The 12617-nt window shown below is 44.0% G+C and overlaps 1 protein-coding gene across 2 annotated transcripts in view; it reads left to right on the top strand.

Annotated features, from left to right (window-relative positions):
• The first annotated feature begins 1841 nt into the window (after positions 1 to 1841).
• Positions 1842 to 12617, top strand: part of SBNO1 (strawberry notch homolog 1) — a 29714-nt gene continuing 18938 nt past the window's right edge. The window contains exons 1-9 of one of the 2 annotated variants that reach the window (XM_042441800.1): positions 1842 to 2138; positions 6912 to 7033; positions 7177 to 7281; positions 7948 to 8257; positions 9224 to 9324; positions 11168 to 11264; positions 11960 to 12120; positions 12275 to 12408; positions 12505 to 12595. In XM_042441800.1, coding sequence (XP_042297734.1) covers positions 6914 to 7033; positions 7177 to 7281; positions 7948 to 8257; positions 9224 to 9324; positions 11168 to 11264; positions 11960 to 12120; positions 12275 to 12408; positions 12505 to 12595 — 1119 coding nt within the window. In that variant the 5' untranslated portion in view covers positions 1842 to 2138; positions 6912 to 6913. Of the gene's footprint in view, positions 2139 to 2158; positions 2439 to 6911; positions 7034 to 7176; positions 7282 to 7947; positions 8258 to 9223; positions 9325 to 11167; positions 11265 to 11959; positions 12121 to 12274; positions 12409 to 12504; positions 12596 to 12617 lie in introns of those variants that run through there. The other variant, XM_042441799.1, reaches the window with a different exon arrangement.

Here is a 12617-nt window from a genome sequence, read left to right as displayed (position 1 = left end):
ATGGGTTTAACATGACCAAGCTAGGATTTGAATCCTGGCTTCCAGGGTCATAGTCCAACACTCAAACCCACTACGCCATGGTGTCTCTCAACACGTACATCCATACTGGGAAGGAAAGTGCAGTGTTCAATGGCCTAATACCAGTTACCTGGGTCCAGACTCCATTTAAGACAGCTGATCTTACTTCCAAATAAACATGCATCAGATGCCACTGCCAAATCGTTTTTGCAGCCACATTGCAGAAATAGCCCGGGTTGATCCCACTTTAACTGCCATGGCTCAAGGCTTTGGTGCCCCAACAAACTACCATTCCTAGAATTCCCTAGCATTAAGCCATAGCGGTTAAAGTGGGGCCAAACTGGATCGTTCCTGCAGTGCAGTCACACCCCACGTTGGGAAGATCCAAGTTTCCTCATAGCCCAGTTCACAAACCACCTTTTTAGCCTGCTGTAGCTTACGGTTGTAACACAGTGAATAAAGTGGGAATGTGAAATCTTAGACGCTGCTTTGGGGCAGAATGGAACACAAACCCTAAAGCAATTGTTATTTGTTGTTATGGTTAACTGCCCTTGAGTTGGCTCCAACTCACGGCAACCCTATGGATGGGATACCTCTAAGACCTCCTTTCCTCCACTGCTTCGCTTTGGTCCTCGATTCAGGCCTGTGGGCTCCCTGTTTGAGTCTAGCCACTTAGCATGCAATCTTCCTCTCTTTCTACTTCCTTCTACCTTTCCTAGTGTTATTGTCTTTTATAATGAAGCATGCCTTCTCATGATGTGGCCAAAGCATGACAACCTGATCTCAGGTGTCATCCGTGTATCTTAGATCGTTGGTATTCTTTTCAACTATTTCCATTCCTCCTTGTGCCTTTGTATATTTTCTGCATACAGGTTGAACAAGTACGTTGACAGGATGCATCCTCGCCTGACCTCTTTGTCAAATGGGGACCATTTTGCCACACCTTATCATGAGAGACTGCACTGTCCAAAATTCGTATTCAAAGACCTAAGTTGTGTCAGTCTGTCGAATCAGTACATGGAGAGATTGTCACACCTTTTGAGATTCACTGAAAGACACTGGCACTGGGGGCCTTCGTAGACCAGCCTCCTTCCTCAGATGCCTTATAAATACTCGTATTGATGCTCCACAGGTTAACAGCCTGCAGTCTCCCCCTCATACATTTTCCCTGGTCGAATGGTTGTTGTTTGATTGTTGAAAAAATTAGGGTATGTAAATTCACTCATTCTAGGCAAGCTGAGGCGCAACGTCTCCTGAAGAGCTCTGAAAGCTTTTTGTGGGTTTTGGGGCTCTGTGGCTGTGTTCTGGAAGAGCTTATTCCTGATGTAAAGTGGAAGGCTTCCATGGCCGGCATCCATAGTTTTTGGTGGGTTTTTCAGCCGCTGTGGCCATGTTCTAGAAGAGTTTCTTCCTGATGTTTTGCCATCATCTGTGGCGGGCATCTTCAGAGAATGCTGGCATGGAAGAGAGTGGGGGATATATACAATGTGACCCTTGGTTAAGAGGAAAGGATTGACGTGTTAATCTGTGTGTTGGTCTGCTGTTGACTGACGAGACCTCAGGGGGTCCATTTACTGAATGGGCTGCTGCTGGGAAGTCCCCCGCACTCTGGCTGGTTGTCCTTTCACGAAAGCCTCAGCTTCTGATGCCAAAGCTGCACCTCAGAACCTCGGCACACTTGTTTTGTGTTTCCACCGGAAGTCCTACGTACTTGGGGGGAGGGACCACTTTCCTCCGGGGGAGCCCTCTCCCATCATCCTCCGCGCCGCCTGTGCGGGCGGGCTGACGCGAGGACGACTTCCGCTCCTCGCGCGGTTCCGCCGCGCGCCGCCATCTTGGCCCTCTCCCTCCGCCTCCTTGGCTTCGCCCCTCCCCATGGGGAAAGGGGGGGAAAAGCCGGGCCTAGCTCCGCTCTGGAGCCTCGAGGGGGCCCTGAAGCCAGGCCTCAAGGGGAAGGAGTGAGGAAGGCTAGCCTCGCTTTCGCCCTTCCGCTCCAGCCTTCTTCTGAGGGGAAAGACGGCCGCGGCGGCGGCGGGTTGAGGCGCCACGTGACCCAGCGAAAGATGGGCAAGAGCTTAAGCCACCTGACGAGGAGGCGAGGCAGGAGACGGCTTCTGCGCGTGCGTCATTTGGGTTTCCCTCAGGCGCTGGGAGGGAGGGAGGCCGGATGAAGGTCACGTGGTGAGCGCGCGGCGGCTTTGGGCAGTCAATCAAGCCAGGCAGCTGCCCAGGGTCACGTGGTGCGGCGTCGCCGCCGCCGACGGCGCTTGGCCCCCCCTCCTCCTCCTCTTTTCTGGAGAGGGAGGGAAGGCGGGCGGGCCAAGATGGCGGCGGCGAGTTAGAAAGCGGCGGACGGAGGAGCGCGGGCGCCAGGGTCGGGGCTGAGGCGGGTTTCCTGACGGACCACGACGACGACGACAGTGAGTGCCCCCCTTTGGGCCTCGCCTTGGTTTTGTTTGAGTGAAGCAGCCCTAACGTCGGGGTTGGGCTTCTCTCCTTCGCAGCCGGCTCTCGAGGGGGAAGAAGCCGAGCCTCGGCTGCGTCCACATTGGGGAAATAACCCGCTTTGGCTCCAGGCGATGGAATTCTGGGAGTTGGAGTTTGTTGTGGGCCAAGAATTCCATCGCCTGGAGCCAGAGCGGGTTATTTCCCCAATGTGGACGCAGCCTCTATCTCCTCCTCCTCCTTCTTCCAGGCTTCGCTCCGGAGAGCGGGAAAGCCGTCCTTTGCCCTCCCTCGGATCGGGAGAGCCTCCCAGGAGCCCCCAAAGTTCGAGGCTGGTTCTCCTTCGGCCCCTCATTTGCCGAGGAAGGAAGGCAGGGGATGGAGGGATGCCTTGGGACTGGCTTTCAGCCCCTGCCCTCCCTTTCCCCTCCTCTCCTCTCCTCTCTTCCCCCATTGTCTTCCCCCATTCCCTTCTTCCCCTCACAAGGCTCTGCACTTGATTCCTGGGCTCTTCTCTGGCGGTTCCTGCCAAGCTTCTCCCATTCAGATGCTCCTTGCTCAGCGCCTGGTTCTGCTTTGTGCTAGAGCCTTGCATTTGAGAGACTTTGCTCCAAAACCCGCTGCAGAAACCAAAGTGGCTCAGGGCTAGGGAATCCTGGGAAGTGGAGTTGATTGGGACCCCAGACCTCTTTGATAGAAGAGGCTCGGCGTCTCGTAAAACAATCGTTTCCAGGATTCCCTAGCGTAGGTCCAAAACATACTGCAGAAGCCATCTGGATTGAGACGGCTGGGACTGCCCTGGCTGGCTGCTAGGGAATTCTGGGAACTGAAGCTTGCCATGGCGCCAGTGAGCTCTCTGACAGAAGGCGCAATGCCTCATAGGTCCGAAACACACTGCAGAAATAATCCAGTTTGAGACCACTTTAGCTGCCCTGGCTCAATGCTAGGGAAATCTGTGAACTGTGGTTTTGGGAGACATTGAGCTTTCTCCGTCAGAGAGCTCTGGGGCCACAATAAACTACAGTTCCCAGGATTCCCTAGCATTGAGCCAGGGCAGTCCAAGCGGTCTCAAACTGGATTACTTCTGCAAGGTGTTCTTTCCTTTCCCTCAACAGGCAAGGCTTTCCTTGCTCCTTTTAGAAACCAATGGACAAGCATCATCCTACCTTCCAGACTGGGCAGAGAAGGGAGAAGCAATGTCTGACCAAGGCTTCTCTGTTTATCTAGCTCTGTCAGTGTGCAAGGTGTCCTTGCCCCACAAAGGTTACAGAGGAAATGCTAACATTGGTGGAGGCTGGCAGGGGAGAGCTATGGAAGAAGCAAGGCTTTGGAAGTCAGTATTTTGGATCGGCTGGTGGGGGTGGTCTGCTATGGTTTACACACACACACTCTTCATACAGCAGAGGAAGAATTCAGAGATATAGCTGTGTCAGTCTGTAGACGCAGAGAGCTCTTGTAGCCCCTTTGAGACTGACTGAAAGAAAGAAGTTGGCAGCAGGAGCTTTCCTAGACTTCATTCTACTTCCATATAGACTGAAGTCTAGGAAAGCTGCTGCTGCCAACTTCTTTCTTTCAGTCAGCCTCAAAGGGGCTACAAGAGCTCTCTAGAGTACAGTAGTGAGTGACCAGAGACCTTTAATTCAGGGGGTTTCTTCAGTGAGCTGGCAATTGTATCCCTTTTTTCTTTATGTAAAATAGATTGCAAGCTTTAGAGGCCTGTCCTTTGTGGAAAGAAAGATGCCCCCAAGCTGTATATCCTTGGGTGGGTGGGAGAGCACTGGCAAAAAGCAGCTGCCTTTGGAAGATGGGGCGGGGAGCAGTTATTTCTTCCTGGCTGACTAAGCAGGAATGCTTTTTGTTTCCTAATGTTTCTAACCTTTCCTTGGAGTATAAAGGGTTTGTACAAAAACAGAAGCCTTTTTTTTGGGGGGGGGGGGGGTCCTGTTAGTCTCCTGCTTGCTACTCATAAAGGGAATTTCAGGTTGATCAGTCAGGCTTCAGTGGTGTGCCCAAGACAACTATACAGTCACTTCTAATCAAACCGGAAGTTTATGTCCTGCACACGTGGTTTACCTGGAAGGTTAAGATCTGATCCATTCTAGGGACCTTTCTGTTCCAGTCCTGTGTGTGTAGGACCTGGAAATTCAGGGTCCCAGTTGCATGGAAGACAGACAGACAGAGAAGGAAATTTCACTGAAGTGTAAATGTAACCAATCCTCTGGGTAAGCAAAAGTTAGTAGAAGAGGACTTGTTTGATGCTTTATTGGCAAAGCCACAGTTGCTGTATCTTACAAAACCTTGCGGGGTTTTTAAATTGAAAATTGGTATTTTAGCTCTTCAGGATGCAGAATTGGGGAATATGAATATGAGCGTGTGGTCAAAACATGTCTGTAGAATGCACATCCACCTTGAAATATGAGACTTTTAGATACAGCGAGTATACGCAAGCTCCAACCATGTTGACTAGCAACCTAATGAAATTAAAATCCTGTTAAGTATTATGAGGGTAGTTTTCATAGGCAGTGGATTTTGTTTTAATATCGACTATGAGCTGTACATTACCTGGACGTTGGTGCGCTGGCAACAGCAGTGTGGTTTGCAGGTTGAAATAGCCACCACAGATGGGCAGTTATGCAAGCGTTCATCAAATTCATCTTTGAGAAATTCATAAGAAAAATATATATACAGTGGTACCCCGGGATACGAAATACCCAGGTTACGAAATTTCCGGGATACGAAAAAATCCCATTGGAAATAATTGTTCCGGGTTACGAATTTATTTCGGGTTACGAAAAAATTTTTTGGTGCTTTTCGGCGCTTTTTCGCACGAAACGCGGCTTTTCCCCATTAGCGCCTATGGCAATTCGGCTTACGAAGGCTTTTCGGGTTACGAAAGCGGCCGCGGAACGAATTAATTTCGTAACCCGAGGGAGCACTGTATTATTTTTTAGCCTAAAACGTGTGTCAGAAGTTCAAACCTACTGCTTCTATGAGTCTGAAACAAAGGAACTTTATTTAGTGATGTATTGGTTACATTCATTCAGGTTTTTGATAGTGAGGCACTTAAACTCAGACTTTTTGGTAAACAAATGTTAATGGTTACAAAAACATGGCTAGTTGGTTCAGTCCTCAGTGTTAATAACTACTACTACATGAATTGCTCTAGTCTATTCTAAGTTTGACCAGAATCTCACAGTGCCTCTGAGAAATGTTTGTTCCTGATGTGTTGGCTACCAAGATAACAAAAGTATGACCTTGCTTGTTAAATGGCCAAAAGAAATGGATTAATATTCTAAATGTAGACAATTGCAGTAGATGAAAGAAGCTGTGTCTCCAATCTGACTTAGCTACAGTGTTTAATGTGGTCACCCTATGGCAACCACACAGTGTTAGGCCACCAGCTATTGCCAACAACTAACAAAAAGGCATCATAGAAAAATAACACCAATGAGACCATGCCATATCAAGGAGCTTAAAGAGACTGTGGATATTGGGCATGAAATGGGAGAAATCTTCAAATATTTTTGTGAACTGGCTTGGCTAAGTGTGGTGATTCTGAGACTTGGTGCCACAAGTGGCATAAAAAGCATGGCTTTCTTGCACACCTGGAAGAGAGCAGGAAGGCTATGGCACAGCCAGGGCCCCACTCCTTCCTATCTTCTCAGACGCTTAGTGATAAAACCCCAGTTTCCACACTCCAAGTGCCGAGTGTAAACAGTGCCATGTGTCTAATACAATATCTAATACATGAGTTTGTGGCTTGATTAGGTTCTTAATATCTGCTGTTGTCAGATTTTTAAAGAAAATTCTTAATATCATAGTAATAGGACCCAAATACCCTAAAGGCATCTGATCCCATCTGATCTTGCAAGCTATGCAAGGTCAGCCCTTGTTAGTCAGGGGGTTGGACTGGATGGCCCTTGTGGTCTCTTCCACTTCTATGATTCTAGTACTGTACTGGGATGGGAGACCACCAACAAAGACCAGGTGCTGAAGGCTGTATTTCAGAGGAAGGAACTCTATATTCCTTTCCTAAGAAAACTTTATGAAATTCATGGGATCACCATAAGTCAACAGGCAGTTTGAAGGCACATGTGCACACACAGCACAGGAATAAAGAACAGTTTCACAGTTTTCACTGTAACTTTCAGTGTTACTTGAAGTATATTCTAAAGGTATAGTAATGGTTCTTCAGAGCAGATGCTCAGGCAGAGGAATGAGTGAGGTTGAACATCTTTATCTAATAGGAGCTACAGTTCTTCACATAATGATAGAAAAGGAACTTCCTCCAGCCATATTAAATGATGTAGCAGTCCTCTTGTAGTTACTGAAATGCCTTACATTGCCACTCATGGAAACAATAGATGTAAGAAAAATTGCCAGGTGTTCTTTCAATGTGAGCAGTTGCTGCAACTTAAATGGCCTAATTGTAGTTTGTTTTTTTCCAGAGATGGTGGAACCAGGACAAGACCTGTTGCTTGCTGCTTTGAGTGAGAGTGGTATCAGCCCAAATGATCTGTTTGATATTGATTCTGCTGATGTGGGTCTTGCAACGCCAACTGTTCAACAGGTTAAAAAGCCATAAATACTTAAACTACATTATTTCATAATGACATTGTCATGACTTTCTTTAAAATAAATTAGATGATTTATTAGAAAAGTTGAAGTTTCCCCTTGATTGCCAGCATAACTTTTTTGTGTCTTTGTTTTTAGTCAGTAGCACTTAATGCATTAGAAATGGGCTTGGAGACAGAAGCATCAGTTGCTGTGAAACAAGAAGCACAGGCCACATCTTCGCCAACTATATTGAACATCAGGGTAGGCAAAATTAATTACTGAGTTAGGCCTCTGTAATGAACCTGATCATTAAACAGCTAAATATTCACAGATCCTTTCTGCACATGTCTCTGTGTTAGAGGATGACTTAGCAATATAGTGTGTTGTTGGTAAGGATATTTTTCTCTGTGGGCAGATGTGAAGTGGAGTTCAGTGTCTTTGCATAGTATGGTGATCTATGTGTATGGTGATTGCGGGAAATTGTTTACTCGAGTCTTTTAGTATTAATTTGAGGGGGGGGAGGTTGGTTAAAAGTATGGAAAATGTTTGCAACATTCAAACAAAGTATACACCACAGTAACAAAATTGCAGTGGCAGTCCCATGTTGAAGCCTGTATTCACAGAGTTGCATGGGCAAAAATATCCCTCGTATGAGTGCAGCTCTTATTTTGTGAATGGAAGATCTTTTCATACAACGTAAATGCATTGGCTGTCATACATTATATAAAAAACAGCACAATGAAAAGAGAACAAAATTGCATGTTGAGTCAAGGTGATGATAGTCCTGTATGATCGCTGGGTAGGTTCTGGCAATGAAAGTACTCTCACCCACTTGACAGATGTATTTTCAGGAGTGTGTTCCTAGGCTAGAGCTTCCTTTTTCTACAAAGAAAATAACATTTCCTTCTTTCTGGTTTTTTCCCTTAGCAACCACCATCAACCACAACTTTTGTCTTGAATCAAATAAACCAGCTCCCTACGTTGGGAACTACTATAGTAATGACAAAAACAACTCCTGTCACCACTACCCGGCAAACGATCACTGTAGCAAAAATTATACAAACTAGCACCACTACCCGGCCGTCAGTTACAATGCCAGTGGCACGAAACACCCTGACCACCACAACCTCAAAGGACCAGATCCAGCTGAAAGATCTACTCAGAAACAACAGTCTTAATGAGCTGATGAAGTTGAAGCCACCTCCAAACATTGCTCAGCCTGTTGCAACAGCTGCAAGTAAGTGGAGTATGGAGCCAACCACACTGTGCAGAAAATAATTTGTACAGATTAATGTATGAACTGTACATCAATGTGTCACTTTGCTTCAAAAATGTGTGATTGTTGTTTGGTAAAACAAATCTTAAAACTGAGGTGCTCTGCAGTACAAGCTTGATTAATTAATGTGACTTCTAAATAGTAGATGGGTTCAGATATAATAACAATGGCTTGTTCATGAGGAGATATATAGCACAGCTAGTTTGCATGACAAATATGACTCCAAATGGGTCATATTTTTGTGAATGACTCGTTTTTTCTCAGGTGTTTAAGGAAACGTTTTTTTCTTGTTTAAAAAGTATCATCTTTCTTACTCAAATCATTCCTCTGAAATGATTTAGCATTTACCTGCTGAGATCTTGTGTTTAGGAAGTATGTGATATACAATGGGAAGTTCAGTAGCCGCAGATCTGTCATGAATTCCTTTGACGAACTTGTCATGGAACTATAGTGTTGTGTACCATCATATTATTAAACTGCATACAGAGGGACTACTAGATTATGTATTCATTTGAAGAATTTTAACCCTGAGACCCAAAATGTTGACTTTTTTTGCAGAAATAATAGTAGTGTCTCCAAAGGTGGTTAATGCCACTAAGCCAGGTAAGATCACTTGCACTCCTAAAATTGGAATGGGGCTTCCTTTCCTTAACATGAGACAAATTAAGGTGATCACATAGAACTCTGGTGAAGGGTATCTGCTACAGTTACAGCCCTGGTCCATTTGCTAGCAACCTCTTAAGTGTGACTGACAGAACATGCTGAATTTCAGTATTAATTTAATTAGGACTATTTGAAAACTCATACATCTTGATGTACTGTATAGTATGAAGTTCAGCCTTCTACAATACGTGTGGGGAAGATTTGACTAAATGTTAGGAATTTCTGCTCATTAAAGTCTCTTAGCTTTAAAAATTGTCTTTGCAGCTGATTTGAGCAATGGTGCTGTAAAAAAGGAAGCCTCTACAAAAGAAGTAGCAAGAATATGGGTAAACGATCTAAAAATGAGAAGCTTTTCTCCAACAATGGTAGGTGCAGGTTCTTAAAAATATTAGGTTTATTTTGCCTTGAAATGTAATGTTGCTCTTCAATATACAATTTTCTTGAGAAGGAAACTTTGGGCAGAATTGGATGGAACTGTTTTATAATAAATCTTCTCATATATAAAGATCTGCTGAGACCATTTTCCTGCTATTCAGAAACAAGAGAACTGACCCCTGGTACTTTTCTGTTACAGGACCCAGTTTTTAACAATACCTACTTACTTACATTGGCTCAGTGCCTGCACTGCAGATTAAAAACATTTTCTTACTAAAGCCGTGACAATTCTCCATTCTCCATGTTGTCTGTGGCATCCAAAGATCAGGAGCTGTGGCCTTTTAAATGTTTTTGCATTGCAGCTTCCACAATCCCTCACCATTGACTACACAAGCTAGGGCTACTGGTAGTTATAGGCCAGTAACATCTGGAAGACCACATTTGCTCCCCTTTGCTTTATGATCATGGTTGTTGCTGTGTTGACCTAACACTTTATAATGTTTTTCTTTTGCTTTAGTATTTTGGTTTCTTTCATTAATTTTGTATGTCTGCTTAGTGACCCTGTTGAAGTCAAAAGGTACACTGTAATAAGGACTGGTTTATATTTTTACGTTCACTGACTTCCGTATGGACCGATGAATGGACTGAAGCATCACATCACGTGGTTTTTTTTGTTTTTGTTTTTGTTTTTTGTTTTTTGTTGTTTTTTTTTTGCATTTTTTCAGTGTACATTCTGGTGTATCAGTATCAGTATCAAATTTGATAATAGTCCATTGATTTTCAAGCCCCTCCCCTACCAAAGTATTTAATTCCACAGAGCAATAAGGGAAGCGGATTCAAATACTGAAAGCCCACCAAGAATATGTTTTCCATTATTAAGATGGCTAAAACAGCCAGCATGCCTTAACTCGGGAAAACTTGCTTATGAAATTTCAGAGCTTAGAATACAAACTTTGCAGCTGATTAAAGGTGCAAAAGGTTGTCTATTTACACAAAAGCCTGGCTACCACTCTATCGCTGCAACCTACTCATATCTTCAAAGAACAAATAAACCTAATTTTCTCACTTCACTAAAGTTCATACTTTTTGTTTAATTTATATTTTACCTTTCTCTGGAATGGGTCTCAAGGCAGCTGGTGCCTTAAAGCACCAATGGCTTAAAGCTGGAGGGCAGTCTGCACATCTTACCTTCTGCAACAACAACAACAAAACTGGCCAGTCACACCGTTTGCAGTGTTGGGGTGCTTGAAGGCTGTTTCAAAGGGCCTTAGACCTTTCTGGAATCTAAATAGACATTTTTAGAAACATAGTGTCTTGATAAACCTTTTGGTAATTTTCACACTGAAGATATCCCTTATGTAGGAGAGATCCAGAAAGGAGAGGAGGCTTTATGGATCCCATAAATTGTATACAGTGGTGCCTCGGGTTACGAAATTAATTCGTTCCGCCGCGGCGTTCGTAACCCGATTTTTTTCGTAACCCGAAAAAGCCATAGGCGCTAGCACTGGAAAGCCGCGTTTCGTGCGAAAAAGCGCTGAAAAGCACCAAAAAATTTTTTCGTAAGCCGAAAAAAAAAACGTAACCCGGAACAGTTTTTTCCTATGGGATTTTTTTGTATCCCGGAAATTTCGTAAGGCGGTGCTTTCGTATCCCGGGGTACCACTGTATTGGTGGTCAAAGAGTGTTTATTTGCAGTTTCTGTTCCATTCAAGACAATACTGTACTTTAAAAATGGAATATTAGTCTACATTTCTGCTTCTTCTGTTTTGTTAGTCTTTAACTTTGTTGATTTTGTTTTCAATAATGTAACTGATTTTTTTATTTTTGCTACAGAAAGTGCCAGTAACAAAAGAGGAAGAAGAACCTGAAGAAGATGATGAAGAAGAAATGGGCCATGCAGAGACATATGCAGAGTATATGCCCATAAAATGTAAGTTTAATAAACTCGTACCTCTTTTTTTCCCCAATATGTAAGCATACGTTATGGATGTCAGCCCGGCCCTCTCTTCATCTGTAGAGGACTCCTCCCATAGCTATTACATTATCATTGAGTAGTTTCCCAGTTTCTGTGTGGGGTCTCCACCCTCTCCATTTTAAAAGGTTGAAACTACTCCCTTCAGGCTTACGTACTGATAATAAAAGCATTGAGCAAAAATATCTTGGTATTTTTGATCTCATCCTTTGCCTTCAGTCCCACCTGGCACTGGAATGTAGCCCTCAAGAGTTTTTCTGAAATTGAATTTGGTCGTAGGGTTGAAAGATGTTTCCGCCCTTGTATGAATCATGAAGTATGCCAAGAGAGAACAAACTGCACCTGTCCTTCACTAGCAGATATCTTGACATTTTTAGTAGTTCATGCTGTTCTTGAACATTAACAGCAGATGTTAAAATTGATGTTAATGCACTTTCTCTGTTGCTGACATAACCTGTGAGAGGAAGTAGGCTAGGACCTCAGTGTGATGGGAGTCTCCTTTTTTGGAGGTTTTTAAACAAGTTGGATGGCCATCTGTCAAGAGTACTTTGATTGTGTATTTCTGCATGGTAGGGCGCTGGACTGGATGGTCCTTGGGGTCTCATCCAGCTTTGTGGTACTGTTATTCTAATCCACCTGTCTATTCTATCTAGTAAAAATTGGTCTGCGTCATCCTGATCCAGTGGTAGAAACCAGCTCTCTTTCCAGTGTTACGCCTCCTGAAGTTTGGTACAAGACGACAATTCCTGAAGAGAGTATTGACAGTGGCTGGCTGTCAGCATTGCAGCTTGAAGCAATCACATATGCAACTCAGGTATGTAAAAGTTCCACATTAACTTTGAATGGATGGTGGAATAGGAGGCTATTTCATCAACTAACAAGATGCTCAGTTGGTTACAAAAAGGGTGGGACAGAAGAATGGCTCCTGCTGTGTTGAATTTGAATGCAGTGTTGGTATTTTTCTGCAGCAACATGAAACATTCCTACCTAATGGAGACAGAGCTGGATTTTTGATAGGTGACGGTGCTGGTGTAGGAAAAGGAAGGACCATAGCTGGTATAATTTATGAAAACTATCTCTTGGGTAGAAAAAGGGCAGTATGGTAAGTACCGAAGGAACATTAAAAACATGGTCCTGTTTTTATGTATGCATTTATTGCTCTTCTCTTCATGATTGTGTGGTGTTTGCTCTCTCTTAGGTTTAGTGTTTCAAATGATCTGAAATATGATGCAGAAAGAGATTTGAGAGATATTGGAGCCAAAAACATTTTGGTCCATTCATTAAACAAGGTGTGGAAACATTTTACTATAT

This window comes from Sceloporus undulatus, chromosome 10, assembly GCF_019175285.1.
Source record: "Sceloporus undulatus isolate JIND9_A2432 ecotype Alabama chromosome 10, SceUnd_v1.1, whole genome shotgun sequence".
NCBI lineage: Eukaryota > Metazoa > Chordata > Lepidosauria > Squamata > Phrynosomatidae > Sceloporus > Sceloporus undulatus.
The sequence above is the reverse complement of the archived record's forward strand: the minus strand, read 5'-3'. Positions and strand labels throughout refer to the sequence as shown.